A 15,679-nucleotide genomic window follows, 5' to 3' on the forward strand; every position below is an offset into this window, starting at 1 on the left:
ACAGTAGCTTAACAAAACAAAAATGATTTTGGCTCCTACGAATTTTAGTCGCTTCTGTTTTCCCTCAGCCCTTTCCGCTGTAAGAGGACAGTGCTTGATAAACATCAGCTACAAAGAAAACTACCAGTTCCCTTGAACAACAACAACAACAAACTGAGGAGAGGTGAATTTTTTTCTGGGAATGAGACAGCAGAATGAAAAGATATTTATGAAGGAAGTGTATCTTTGGAAGAGGAAAGAAATGAAAATATTTAAGGGAACATTTAAGGACTCCTTAATGAAATGAAATGAAAATACTGGATAAGAAAACAAAATTGGCTAGAACAGAGCAATAGGGTAAAAGGAAAAATGTGAACTTTTCAAGAAACCTAGCATACTTCAGTTTACCAGGAGAGTGAAGACTTTTAGGTCTGCAGGGGGAAGGTTGTTAGAGGTCCCTGTCCTATCCTCTGGCCCTCAGGGTCTTTGCTTCAAGATGTCCCAGGTCTTTCCTGCCAAGTGCACACTTCAGTTCTTTCAGGTTACAACCAACCCAGGATCCAACCAATCCTCTCCTAACCATCTGAATAAAGATTATGTGCTTGGAGACCAGTGGATCATCTGTAGAACATCCAATGCTGACCTTATCAGGCCTCTGGCACCAACTGGGGCTCTCATCTGGAAGGCCCATGCTGTCCAAGATGGTCAAGCCAACTCTGCCTTCCCGTATTCTCACTTCTCATTCCAGCTTAGCTCAGGCATCTGCTTCTGTAAGGTCTCACCTGGCCAGGTTTAGTTCCCCTCTTCTGTACTTCCTTAGCTGCTTCAGTTGCACTAAAATTATTGCTCTCTTGTCCCCCTATCTCCCTGGACTTCGTGTGTGTGAGGGCAGGAACCCATATATTATTTATCTTTGTTCTGTGGGTATCTAGCACAGGCTTGCCACATTGTGGACAGTCAGTGTTTCTTCACGACATTGACCTCTCCATCTGTCCCAGGGAGAAGTGACCACGCTTTTCTTTGAATTACTGCTCTACCATCTGGGGACATCCATGAGAGCACCTGGAATCCTGTAATGTGCTTCTCGGTCCCAGTGTCTGCCTCTCTTTAATTGACTTGGAGGGGACTTAATCATCTCGATCTCACCCAGTCCTAGCAACCCCCAGCACAGCACCTGGCATATTATAAACACTCAATAACTATTTGTTGGATGAATGAATAACAGATGCCTCTGCCTACCTATTCTTTTTTAAATTAATTTTTTAACTTTTTAAAAATAAACATATAATGTATTATTAGCCCCAGGGGTACAGGTCTATGAATTGCCAGGTTTACACACTTCACAGAACTTGCCATAGCCTCCCCAATGTCCATAGCCCCATCACCCTCTCCCAACCACCTCCCCCTGGTCCCCTTCAGTTTGTTTTGTGACATTAAGAGTCTCTTATGGTTTGTCTCCCTCCCGATCCCATCTTGTTTCATTTATTCTTGTCCTACCCCCCAAGCCCCCCACCTTGCATCTCCATTTCCTCATATCAGGGAGATCATATGATAGTTGTCTTTCTCCGATTGACTTATTTCACTAAGTATAATACCTAATCACGAAGCATAATATTCTGCCTACCTATTCTTTCCTCTACCCAGAGGGGAAGGGAATGGCAGGATGTCCCTGGATGAAAACAGTCTCTCCAGTAACCTCTGTCTTTGTTGCCCCACCAGGCACATCCACAGCCTTATTTTTCTAAGAGTTTTTCACTGTGACTACTTCAAGATATTGGAAGCCAAGATGGAAGGTTCTGAGAATGGAGTGAGAAATCTGGTGCAAGAGGAGTGAAGTTTCTAATGAGGACAAGAACTTCAAAGACGGTTACATCATAGAAGCCAGGCTTGGAGAGGACAGGTTTCAGGAGCAGAGGAGAGCACCTGAATTTTCCCTACATCCCACATTCCATACAGGACCTAAGTCAATGATGGGGCTACCTTCCCATTCCTGGAGTGGACACTGGGGAAGTGCACAGGTGTCTGGGTAACAGATACTGGAGTGAGAGTCCTGGCTCCACTACTTACTGGCTGTGCAGTCTTAAGGAGTTACAGGCCTTCTCTAAGCTTTAGCATCTTCCTCTAGGTCTGTGGTAAGGTTTACACGGCATAGAGAATATACAGCCCCAGTGGGCCCCCTGCTCATTGTGTGGGTCCTTAATACCTGTCAGTTCCCACCCCGAGCCCCGTACACAGCTGAAACTTTGGATCCTCACTTTTGTACTCCAAGTGGAAGCCGGCTGCTGACACGCTGATATCTGAGTAGAAATGAAGGTAGAGCTGGTTGGAGGTGCTGTTCAGAAGGGCAGGCACGGTTGTTCCTATGGCAAGGAAACAGGGACCATTCATGCTTAACCATCTCCAGCCCCCGAGCTCCTTCCCATTTCTCTTGCGTTTGCTACCTGCTGACATTCTGCTCCCAAGATCCTCAAAGGTCACCAGTTATTATACTTGCTACATGACAAATTAGCACTTCCTGCCCGCACTCCCCACCCCAGCCAGGAGTGCTGGGTCTTCTTCAGTGGCCGAGGGAGACAAGACCTCAAACTCTGTGTAAAGTGAGCAGTGGTAGAACCATATGCCAGCAGAAGGGGATGTTCCAAAGGTAGTCGAAGAATTTGGTCTCTTTCCCAGCCATCTTCAAAAAATTCTAAAAGCTATACTACTCTGGATATTCCAGGCAGTGTAGACCATATATATGGTGCATACAACCCTTTTTTGTATCTTGGCAACATGGAATTCTGAAGTCTGAAGGACACGGATGATTACCCGGGACATAGGACAAAAACACACACCACACTCAGTGAAGTCTGCCATTGGAATGGAAAACCGTGTAGCCATTTTGGAAAACAGTTTGTCAGTTCCTCAAAAAGTTTAAATATAGAGTTATCATATGACCTAGAAATTCCACTGTTAGGTATATACCCAGGAGAATTGAAATCATGTTCCACAGAAACTTCTCCATGAATGTTGATAGTAGCATTATTCATAATGAGCCAACAAGTGGAAACAACCAAATGTCCATCAGCTGATGGATGGGTAGGTGAAATCTGGTCTATCCACATGGCAGAATGTTGGTGCATGTTACAACATGGTGAGACTTGAAAAAATGATGCTAAGTGAAAGAAGCCAGACCCAGAAGGCCACATATTGTAGGATTCCATTTATATGAAATTTCTAGAACAAGCAAATCTATAAAGATGGCAAGTAGGTTGCCAAGTTGTGGTTGCCAAGGGATGGGGGAGGGGGAACTATGGGGAGTGCATGCAAATGAGTTCCTCGTTTATTTTTGGGGTAATGCAAATGTTCTGGGATTAGAGAGCAGTGATAGTTTTAGAATCTTGTGAATATACTAAAAACCTCTGAATTGTATACTCTCTTTTCATTGTAGCATTATTACAGTTTTATTATTGAGCTACAATTGACATGTAACATTATATTAGTTTTGGGTGTGTGACATAGTGATTCAATATTTGTATATAGCATAACACGATCACCAAAATGAGTCTAGGTAACATCTGTGAACTGTACACTTTAAATTGGTGAATTTTATGGCATGTGAATTACATGTCAGAAATAATAATGATGGTGATGATGGTGATGATGATGACAATGATGAAGTCCACCCCTGCCCTCTGAGCTGAGGCCCCTGGAAGGCCCACCTCACCTGAGAAACTCCCCAGCATGGTCACAGTGTTGTCTGCACCATCAAACACCTCCAGAGAGTCCCAGTTTTGTTCTGTGACAAAACTGATGACTTGAATCTGGGAAGGCAGAGGGATTGAACTGTTGGTTAGGCAGCCTATGTCCATCTGTGTCCCTCCCTCCTCTCTTCTCCACTCATGTAGTTAATTTCAGTACTTAGCACCCACTCTGGGGCTGACATTGTGCTAGGTGCTTCCAATAAAAATGAGATACTGTCCCTATCCGCCCCACCAGGACCTCATATGCCCAGTGGGGAAGACAGTTGTAAAATGAAGGGTCATAAGACAGTGGGGGTACTTTGTTAGGCAGATAATGGGGAAAGGGAATTTCAGGAAGTGGGACTACTTCAGTCTGAATGGACCCCTCCCCATCTCTCACATGTTCCTTGGGTTCCCCACCTTCCTGCCTGGATGACATCAGATATCCTGCAGCGAGAGTCCAGGAACCCACTCCTGGCCCTGCTTGCTGCCTCTCTCGTGGCCTTGCTGCCATAACCAGTTCCAGGGCCTTCTCCACTTGACTCTTACCACTGGGGGAACAGTTTGGCCCCCACTATTCTCCTGTAACTTGGGCTTCAGGTGTGACACTGAGGTCTGTGCCTGGGGCTTCTCCATGCCTCATCTGCTCGCTTTCCCTCTCCTGCAATGTCCCCTTTTCTATCCCCCATCATCTTGAGAAAAGAACCCTTTAAGCAATCAGAAAAATACCTTCTATGACTCTTCTTCAGTCTCTGTATTTCTTTCAGTCCAGGCCCATTTCCTCTTCTGGCTTTCCCCGATGGCCTGAGCTGCTGCCACCCCTTCTCTTTCCTGAGGTACCTGGCTCTCTCTCTCCACACCCCCTAAAGCTTCTGGACCTCGAACTGCTGTGTTTCTCTGCTTGTGGACCTCACCTCCGCATCTGGCCTCAGGGGCAGGGACAGGGCTGAAATGTTTCCTCCAGGCCACCTGCCACATTGAGGCCTCCCCTCACCCCTACCTGGATACCAGCACCTTCGGGGACCATGATCTTCCACACACAGTTGAGGCTGTTGAGGTAGGGCTCTGGGAAGCCAGGGGACAGGATGGTGCCCCTGCGCTCCGTGAGGTTGCCTCCACATGGCACTGGGAAGGAGGCAGTTCTGGTTAGAGGTTTCTCCAGCTTGTTTTTAGGTTTCCTAAGGGATCCTTCCCCAACACTCCTCCCAGGGCCTCCCAGCCTCTCTTGCTGACTGTTGGCTTCTCCCACAGGCCCCCATTCGTGCTCCTTCCATGGCTCCTGTCCCTACAATCCTCCTTCCCATGCATCCAGTTCCCAGCCACCCCAGCTCCACCCCCTTGCTGTCTTTACGCCCAATCCCCAGGACTAGCAATTTGGTCTGAATAGGACACTCTACTTAAGTTATGCTGGTGAGCTGGGGCTGCTGTTGGGTCTCCCTGGCCACCCGCTCCGCAGAGTCTCGGTTGTCTAGGTACTCACCCACACAGGTGGGCGCTGATACATTCCACTGGGCCAAGGCCCCGGGTACAGGAAGGCACTCGATTTCTGGGGACCCCTGCAGGGCATAGCCGGAGTTGCAATCGAAGCGGACGATGGCCCCCACGGAGAAGTCACTGCCCAGCCTCTTGCCATAGCGGGGTTCCGGCACAGAGCTGCACTGTGTGGCACTGGTTCGGGGTACCGCTGCAGGGGACAAGGGCACTGAGGGGCAGGCCTCATCCCTCTGGAAACTGGCCCAGGGATGGACACACAATGGTACTAGAGCTGAGACCGTCTGGATGAGACCCTGAGAGGCTCTGGGCACTTTCTCCCAGGACAGGGTAGGAGTTTTCCAGAACAAGGCCCATTTTACTGAAATATATTTGCAGCACAGTTTCTGGAAACCATAGGAGGCAGACTTTAGACCCAGCTGTGTTTGGTGGCTCCTCCATGATGCCCTTTGACTATACTATCAGGGGCCCACGTCCCCTTACAGGGAGAATGGCCCTTCTTCTTCTCTTTGTCCTGCCTTTGGCCTCTTTCCCCAGGTGCCTTAAGACTCTGTCCAGGACTCTACTCTCATGGCCTGAATCTGAACCTCCCCTCACCCTGCCCACATGGCACAGAGTATGCTTTAACCCAGGCCCCAGATATGGCATACTCCTGTGGCAGGGGAATGCAGCTTCTCCTGGGTAGTGGGATGAATGGGACATGCCTAGAATGGGCCCTAAAGAAGCGGGCATGCTTCTGGACAAGCAGAGGTTGGGGTCTGCCAATGAAAGCCAGGGCACTTTAAGACTTTGCCTTTCAAGACCAGAGAGGAAGGGAACAGACATTGATCACCTGCCCAGTGCCAACTACTCGGAACTCTCTTAACTCATCAGTAAGGTAACATGCTTACCCTCATCTCATAGGTGAGCAAACTGGAGCTCTGAGGGGTGGAGAGGCTGGTGCCCAGTTAGAAAGTGGCAGAGCTGGGATTTAAAACCATGTCCACCTTGATTCCAAGTCTGTGTTTTCTCCACACTTTTACTGTGCTTTGCAGAGAAAACCAAACTCCATGGGAGAAAGCCTAGGTATAAGCCAACGTCCCAATGCCAACAGGACTGTGCCAGACAATGGGGAAGGGAGAGGGCAGGAGTCAGCTTCCCATGTCTGATTTCTTCCTCATTTGACATGGAGTTTGGTCCAAAGCTTGTCTGTTGGGCAAATGGGTACCTAAATTCAACTGAATTTCAAGGAACTGCCTTAAAAATCAATAGCTGCCCTTCAGCACCCTAAGACTAAGGCCCAGACTAAGATCAAAAGTTCCCATTCCTTTGGTCAGGGAGTCACTAAACAACTGAGATTGCCTTCACACCTCTCACAGCTACTTCCTGCATACCTTGGTAGACAAAGTGGAAACCTCTGGCTGGTACTTGGCCTTTGGCACTGAACTTAATGAGAACTTGATTGGAGGTGGCCAGGGGCAGCGATTCTCCTGCCGAGATAAGGGGCGAGGAGGAGAGGAAGATGGTAAGTTCATCGGCCCAGTAGAGAAGATCCTGGCCAGGAAGGAGGGGCTGGCCATACCCCCCACAGAATTTCTTTCCATATCCCAGGTTTTCCTGAAATATAACCTTCCATTTTTACTGTTCAAGATTTGCAGAAGGCTTTAACATTCATGGTCTTACCTTGATCCATGTTCATTGCGAGGTTGGCATGACAAAATTTCAGTGACCCATTTAATAGGTCAAGAGAGAGGATCAGAAAGATTAAATGACCTTCCCAGAAAGGAGAAAGCTTCTAGACATATGTTGACTTACAAGGATGGGAAGAATGGCCGTTACCAAACTGACTGGTGGTTTTACTTGGAAAACGGACATTAAAAAGAAAAATGACACCAGCTTCTGGGAAGGAGGGTGATGTGAATATGTGAGAGTAACTGACCTTTCCTAGATGCTGTAAAATGATAGATAACCACAGCAATTGTATAATTTAATGCTTATACTAGGACACTTGTGAGAGCCAATGGGTATGTTATTAATTGGGACAACCAAGTGAAAGCTGGGACTGTCACAAGCAAAGCAAGATGTATTGCCACCCAACTGAAAACACACAAATTGGGGAAAATCTGCATGGGTGTAGGATGCCTTTATATCAGAAGATAAAGTTTTAGCTTCTTGTTGATGTGGTACAGATGGACAGAAGTAAAGATAATACCAACTGGACCGACAGCTGTGAAGAGTTGTCCTGTTTAGTCACTCTCTTGAGATGGCTGCAGGACTATGGCTTGGCAGTGGAACAGCTGCTCTGTATGTGGCCCCATACAGCCTTAGGAATACCTGAGATAGCTCCTGCCCACTCCCCCACCCCCACCATCAGAAGGGAAGCTGAGGTTGCAGACAGCCAGGCTAAGTCTCCACTGCCGTGAAGGTGGGAGCTGGGACCTGCCAAGGAGCAACTGGGAAACACATTTGGGGTCCAACCAGTGCTTCCAGAAAGCCCATGCGATGCTACCAGCCACAGAGAGCAGAAAATTTTATATAGCACACTATTTACATGTGACCCAGATGGCTGAGCCTGGCTAGGAGTCATTGCCCCAGATAATTTCTGGATGCCAAAGCAAAAAGAAAACTCATGAAGCAAAAGCCTCTCTTTATTATCATCACTGTCCCTGGCTCTTTAACAGATGTGAGTAGAACAAAACTCAAATCTTTCATCCTCCCATCCTCTGGCCTGATATGTGGATTAGGACTCCTTTGATCTCTCACAAACCCATTCAACTTCCAACCCTGGATGTACACAGACCTCCCTCTCCATGGATAAGCACATAGTAAAATCCCTGTACAAAACATAAGCTACCAAAGGGTGAAGACCACCTAGAAATCAATGCAAATATTTTTATGTGAACTACAAAAAAGAACAGGGAAAGAAATCTCAGAAGATTTTCAATTGTGATTGTCATGAGATTAGATCTCATACTGCATCTGTAAAGTCATAGAGGACAGGTGTGCCAAAGAAAGTTCTGAGATCAATAAAGCCTGCAAAACTGAGAAGCACTAGTACATGGTGGCTGTATTCTGTAGAAATTGAACAAAGAAGTGGAGATTAAATTTGGGAAATTCTTCCAGAATGCACAGGAAAAGGATAAAGAAATGAAAATAATGATAGAAATCAAAAGTGATATGGAAGATATATCAAAGGAACTCCAATATGCATATATTAAGAATTCTAGAGAGAGAGAGAGAGAAGACAGGAGAAATGGAAGGAGAAGAAATGGTTTACATAAGAAGATAACTTTCCTAAGCTTAAAAAAGATTTGAGCCTCAGACTAAAATTGTTCTCAAAGTGCCAGATGTAATTAATGAAAAGAGATTTCCACTGCAACATATCCTAGTGGGCTTTTAAGTTTTAAGTATAAAACACAAAAATATAAAAAGGCATCCAGAGAGAAAAGAAAGGGTTACCTACAAGGATAAAGAATCAGATTGGAATCCACTTTTGTGACATTAACTGTTGGAATGAAGTGGAACAGCAGCTGCGGTTTTGAAAGAAGCTTGTGACCCGTAATTTGGTTTACAATCAAGTTGTCATTTATATGATACATCAAAGGAAAGACATACTCATACATGCAAGGTGACAGAAAGAACTGCAGTGATGAGGCTGTTAAAAAATAAATGAATGGAAATAGGGAAATCAGAAACTTAGGGATAAAGCCAATGAAGAAAATATAGTTAAATCAAAATAATTATTGTCAATGAGAAAGCAAAACTAAATGTAAATGTAAACACTTGTTCTTGGGGAAGAAGTCCATAATTTACAAATAATTACTAATAACATTAAAATGAAATATATATATATATTTAGAAATATCTAAATATATATGAGAAAAACCTTGGAAGTTAGAGATGGGTCAGATATGAATGAAAAAGCAAGGAAGCAAAAGTAAAACAGAAGAAACAAAACCCCACAAAGAACAAAACCAGATGACAGGTATCAGACCAAATGTAAAACGAGTAAGTAAACATCCTCTTTAAAGAAAAGGACTCTCAGAGAAAATGAGGAAAGATCTATCAGGTGAGCACAGATACAAAAATGGTTGGAAACACAAGAAGACAACAAAATATCATAGTTGTAATGGGATCTTTAAATGCACAGCATTCTCAATCACTGATATATCAAATAGAAAAACAATATGAAAATTATTGAGTGGTGGTCCTCAAACTTCCCTTCCCCCACTCAATACCACTTAGGGACCGGGGCACACCACTCCCATCACCTCATCAGTGTTTCTTCGAACAAGGAATAACAGATAATTTGAGAATATTGATATTTATACCTATGGGTTCTCTCTACCTACCTATTCATCCATCCATCCATGATATCTATTTCTTTCTATCCATTGGTCTTTTACATCTGTATCTATACCTGTATCTATACCCACATTTATGTATACAGGTCCTAAATGTACCTCTCTCTCTCTGCCTATGTCTATATTTCTATAACTAAACTCATATCTCTATCTATCTTGAAAATCAAGAGATTTTGAAAAAGCATCCTACCCCAAGAGATCCTGACTTACATTCCTGGCTGGGTGTACATATGTGGGGTGTTAATATCAAAAACTCATTTCATTGAGAACCACTGATAGAATGGAATTGAATAATAAAATTGAGTAAGATTGGTCTAATGGCTATTACAAAGTTAATTTAATCCTAACAATAGCTCTAGGAGGCAGAAGTTTTCCTCTCAGCATTCTACACTGAGGGAACAGCAGCTAGAGTGGTCAAGGTCTGGCCCCTGCAGGCACCTAGCTGGCAGGGGGGCAGGGCTGAGATTAGGGGCCAGGCAGTGAGTGCTGGGCCTGGGCTCCCAGTCTCTCTGTGGCTTCTCAGTCCTGCAGAGACCACAGTCTCTTCTGAGATACTTAAGGAATTTAAGAAAATGTCTTTGGCTACTGAGTGGACCTCATTTCATCCCCAGAGCAGAAATGGTTCAGGATATATTCTTTCACCATGTGGCAATAAAACAAGAAATTAACACAAATATTTAAATGTAACAAGAACAAAACCCAAGTTCCTGGAGAAAAAGAAGAGGCAAGCTTGAATGACTTGGGCAAAAGGAGCAAAACAGGATGACAGATTATCTAGAAAGTACAGAGGAAGACAATGACAATAATACATGTCAATACTCATAGCATGAAGCCTGAACTATGCTTAGAAGGGAGTGTACTGCTATCCATGTGCTCTTCATTACACAGGGAAAGTAACAAACAAAGCTCTTAGTTCAAGGAGTTAGCACAAGAAGAATAGCATAAACTGAAGAAAACAGGAGGAGAGACATTATGAAATAAACCCAGAAGTTAATTAATTAAAAAATAACAAAGTCCACAGAAGAACTGAAAAGTAGAAGCAATAAAAAACACAATGATGGGCAAAGAGGGGCACTAAGAATATAGCCCTTGGTGCATAAAGGCAGGGGTTTATAACTGCGAACACAAAGGAGATCCAACAGCATCGGAGTCTATGATATAACCTATGCTGCTGAATTTAAAATAATTACAAAATGGGCTTTTTACTAAAATATAGAATATCCACATTGATATTGAGGTAATATACTTGAATAGTGCAATAACCATGGAAGAAAATAAAAAAGAAAAAACACTGAAAAGGAAGAGATAAAATAATGAGACAAATTTATTTGCACAAGATATTGCTTCTTGCCTTAAGGGCCCAGGAGAAATCAGTTGGCAGTGTTAGCATTATTACAGAGGGCTCATTGACTTTACAAAATGACTATACCAAAAATACCAGTCTTTTAATATAGTAGCAGAGCCCAGCTAGAAAATATAGCAGAAGGAAGAGAAGACCCATTCACAGCAGCAACAAAAACAAAAACAAAGCTGCCATGAAATATTTAGGAGTGAAGATAACAGAAAAGAAATATGGCTGAAGTGAAAATTAGAGCCCCTTCCCCAAGGTTACGAAAGATACATCAATGGAGAGACATGTCATGTTCTTGGAAGGGAAGAGGGGTAGCTGTCATAAAGATGTGAGTTCTACCTCAATGAATCAGTAGGTTTAATGGAAGTTCAATGGGAATTCTGATGTCAATTTTTTCAACTTGACAAGATATTTCTAGGAGTTATTTGGAGGCAAAAAGGAACAAGAACAGTCAATAAAAAATTCAAAAGAAAGTGAGTTTGGGGACTTATAGTATCCTATGTTTAAAATGATCATAATATTAAACGTTTTCATAATCTTACATTAAACTTTTGGGCACTGACACATAAATAAACAGACACTTAAAGACATGGATAAAAACTCTAGAAACATATCCTTAACTTCATAAAAATTTAATAGATGTAAATCTGGCATTTTGAAAGTTTTGTTAGGACAACTGATCAACTAAATTTGAAAGAATATGGTTAGATTCTTCATTACAAATAACAAATCAAAATAAATTCCAAAGGTATTAAAGCAAAACAAACTGTAAAGAAGCAAAAGAAAACACAGAATATTTACTTAATCAGCATAAAAGTAAAGGAGAAAACTGTAAAAGAGAATATTGATAGATCTGATATCATGGGAAATTTAAATGGTCTGACATTAAAACACACCCTGAAGAAAATTAAATAGCAAATGACAAACTGTAAGGGAAGGCTTTTTATAGCATATAATGCAGACATGAAGTTTTTATGGTATGTGATATGTATAGCTTGTAATAATATGGAGCTCTCCTAAGTCAATAAGAAGATAAATGCTAATAGAAAAACCAACAGCAATTTACAATTAAATTCACAGATAAAAAAATGCATGGGCCAATAATTACATTATAAAAAGGATAACCCAACTAGTAATAAAAAAAGGCAAATTAAGAAACAAGATGCCATTTTCACTTTTCAAACTGATGATGTTTTGTTTCCTCAATTAGCTAGTTTTTCTGAGAATAAAACATGCCCTCTAATTCATTAGTGGTGAACAAAGTGGCAAGAACTTTCTAGAGGGATGTCTGACATTTTGGTATATCTCAAAATCTGGGATTTTTGAGAATTCCGTTGAAACAACTGATTGGCTAAATTTGAAAGAATATAGTTAGGGTCCCATAAAAAGCCTTAAAAATCACACATACCCTTTAACTTGACAATTCTACTTGTAGATAATCTAAGGTAATTGTCAGAAATGTATTTAAAGACATATGCATAATACAGAGTTACTACTATTCATGAGAGTGAAAAATTAGAAACAATCTCAATGTTCAATAACAGGGAATTCATTACATAAATTTTTTTACATAAATTTTAAGTAACTATATGATAGACTATTTTGCATAATTTAAAAATCCTGTTATAGAAGAAAATAATGACAAATGCTCACAATGAACATTTCAATAAAAATATGTATATTGTTTTATTCAATAAAATATGCAAAAGATTAAATCTCAGTAGATATAAAGCCTGGGGGGAAATACACTCCATCTTTCAGTGGTTCTTTGTGGGTGGTTTGTATTTTAATTCCCCATACAATAATTTTGTCTTGCCTCTAAGTTTTCTACATTGAAAATGCAGTATGTTTATGATTAGAGAAACATGATGGGTCAAGAATAAATCAACAGGGGAATACTAACACTTGGGGGCAGCAGTGTAAACACAGCTCTGGGTGAGGGTAGCTTCTGAAGCTCCCTTCCATGTTTGGGCTCCTAGCAGCTGACTGTCGTGTTGAAGAGATAGCACCAGCGCACGATAGAAACAAAGTTGTGTGGTTCCACCTGTGGCCAGGCTTATAGGGCCTGTTTCCCTTCAGTTGGCCCATGATGCCCTCAGCCCACCACCATCCCCAACGCCGGCTTAGCCCTGGGTACCTGTGTGGGAGCCCGAGAGGGAGCTGAGGAGCCGGGAGTGCTGGCTGTGGCCATCATGCACCTCCACCACGTCGTTGAGGGCTGTGTGGAAGAAGGCGAACTGTCCAAACACCACTGTGGAGGAGACATGGTGTGGAGACCTCAGCATGGAATACTGGCCGCCATGTTGGGGGCAAGGAACTGGAGGTGTGGGGGCTGCAGGCCAGGAGCAGGGAAGCCTTGGAGGAAGTTGTTGGCTCCTGGGGCTAACTGCTTGCTGAGGCTTTCTACTGGCTGATCAGCACACTGGCCAGATGCCAGCCACAGGGTTGTTTGGAAGTGGAGAGGGCCACCTGGCATTCTCCCTCATGGGTCAAGGTAACAGAGAAGACTGAACTCAATGGTCAGGGGTGGTGGAAATGGTGCTGAGCTAACCCTATTCCTTTCTCAGATGGCAGTGGGCAGCTACTCATGGACATGGAAGGGCTTTTGGCAATGCCCCCTCCCATTTTTCATATGATCTCAGGAGCCCTGTATTTTCCTTTATTTTTTCTTCAGAAATCCAGCTGACCAGGGCAGCCCTCGATGCAAGATCCCCCCCAGTTAAGAGGAATAAGGGTGGTGACTAAGTAACTGCTCCTGGGGAAGGAGCAACTGTCTGAAGAATGGGCAAACATCTTTAGCTCATTTCCCTCTGGCCAAGCCAAGGGAAGAGGCAAAATGGCATTTATTAAGCACCTACTGTGTGCCAGGTACTCACTAGAATGCACACTCTGTGAAAGCAGGAATATTTCTTATCCTGTTCACCTAACTCAGTATCCATTTTCAGGGCTCCAAAATGTGCTCTCCCTCTTGCTCCTCCCTCCAACCCCTATGACTCCTGCTCCTTTCTCTCCTCCCCTGGTTCTTGCCCTCAGATGCACCTGATGAACTGGGAGGCCAGTGCAGGTCTTACAGAGAGCTGAATTGGAGCTGTGCCTCCTATGGAGCCACTGACACAGCCCTTCTGGCAGTGACTGGAAGAAAGGAGGTAGCTGAGGAAAGCCCCTGTGATCACTGCCCTTCCTCCAGCCAACTCTCTGCATGGAGGTTTCAGCCCAGTGAAACTAACCTGCCTTGAGGTTGGTTCTTTTAAAGGCCTCAGCTCTTTATCATGGGAGGAATCCAAGTACAAACACACCACTTATTGAGGATTTTCCTCTGTGTGATTGGACAACTTTTAGGACTTTACTAATGGTGAGCCTGCAGGTCAAAAGCTCCTACCACTTAAGTATATTGGGGAGCATGTACCCATGCACCTAACTGTACAGGTGCTGGGGTGGGAGTGGTCCATGATGGCTGGAGCTGTAGGTCAAGATGAGAGTGGGAGTTTATAGAGGGCAGGGAACATCTCGCTCATGTCTGTAGCAGAGTGCATGGACACTGAGAGATGCTTCACAAATGTTTGGTGACATCAGGCCTTGCCCTACACCCACGCCAGCCTATCTCAGGAATCAGTGCCAGCTCTCTGCAGGTTGCCTCATCCGTCCCTCTCCTAGATGGTCAGGATGGATCAATGTCCTTTATCCCACCCAACACCAGTCCTGCTTAGAAATAGTTGTTACTCTTCCTATGAAGAGGTGATCCAGGGAGAAAGCATCAAGGTGGGTCACCTGATTGATTGCCCAGGTACAACCAGGCTGGTTGTCCCTTAGAATTTCCTGAATCCTCTAGGGATAGCAGGACTCTTTGATGTCCCCACTGCCAGGTGGCAAGTCTGGCTTCTTTTTGCCTGTGTCTCTTGGAATCTCGAGGTTTTTCCGCTGTCTCAGGACACTGACCTGCTCCTCACTTTTCTTCTTGGCCCTACCCATAGTTGCTGGACCAGGTTCCCAGTCTCAGATGGAACACTGAAGCATGGTGGTTCCCAGCTCTGTCCCACTCCTTCCTTCTTCCTGCCCTTTGGCCACCATCGCCTGGCTTCCCAATCAGCCTGGAACTGCAATCCGTCTATTGAGTCTTAGGCTGTGTTAGCCTCTGGTGTCCCTGCCTTCCCTCTGTCCTGGACAGTTCCTCCCTAGCCATATCCCCTGGTTCTGCTGGCCTCCCCAGGGCCCCTCCTCCCACGTGTGTCAGGAGTGTGCCTACAGTGTATCCTACTTCCACTTCGTGGCATCTGCACCTACGTGACCTGCATAAGAGACTATTCTTTCCATTCCCATAATGGGAGTACAATTGAGAGTGGGATTGGGATACAACTGAGAAGGGCCAGAGACCTTGGAAGAGGTCCAAAAACATACAAACAGACATGCAACACCTCCATACCATAGTCCTTGGGCACGGTGACAAAATAGAGGCAGATCTGTCCACTGGTGTAGTTCTGGGGGTAGTTGGGAGACAAGACTACTCCATCTGAACCCACATACTGTCCCCCACAGGGGGCTGAAAGAGAAACAAGAGAGGGTCAGGTGACCTTGCAGACCTCTCATCAACAGTTGTCTTCTGTTCTGCCCACCCCTAGCCTGAGCCACTGGTCCTGGTGGGGCTGCCTGAGGGTTGCAGCCACTAGGGTGGAGGAAGGGAGTTCTGAAGACATCCCTGGCTGGCATATGGCCCAAAACCCACCCTGATGCCATCCAAGGCCCTCCAGGCCACAAGTTAGATCTTGCCCCTCTAACTAGTAATACTCTTATCAATC

At 44.3% G+C, this 15,679-nt stretch overlaps 1 protein-coding gene across 4 annotated transcripts in view; it reads right to left on the bottom strand.

The window, feature by feature from the left end:
• Positions 1-15,679, bottom strand: part of CSMD2 (CUB and Sushi multiple domains 2) — a 600,967-nt gene that overhangs the window by 110,550 nt on the left and 474,738 nt on the right. For all 4 annotated transcript variants that reach the window (XM_045064163.1, XM_045064162.1, XM_045064161.1 and 1 more), the window contains exons 31-37: positions 15,307-15,423; positions 13,024-13,137; positions 6,566-6,661; positions 5,182-5,385; positions 4,702-4,826; positions 3,686-3,782; positions 2,235-2,339 (exon numbers count right to left, since the gene is read on the bottom strand). In XM_045064163.1, the coding sequence (XP_044920098.1) occupies positions 2,235-2,339; positions 3,686-3,782; positions 4,702-4,826; positions 5,182-5,385; positions 6,566-6,661; positions 13,024-13,137; positions 15,307-15,423 (858 nt within the window). The remainder of the gene's footprint in view (positions 1-2,234; positions 2,340-3,685; positions 3,783-4,701; positions 4,827-5,181; positions 5,386-6,565; positions 6,662-13,023; positions 13,138-15,306; positions 15,424-15,679) is intronic.

Source organism: Mustela putorius, unplaced genomic scaffold (assembly GCF_011764305.1).
Source record: "Mustela putorius furo isolate JIRA1106 unplaced genomic scaffold, ASM1176430v1.1 tig00003853_pilon_pilon_pilon, whole genome shotgun sequence".
Lineage (NCBI taxonomy): Eukaryota > Metazoa > Chordata > Mammalia > Carnivora > Mustelidae > Mustela > Mustela putorius.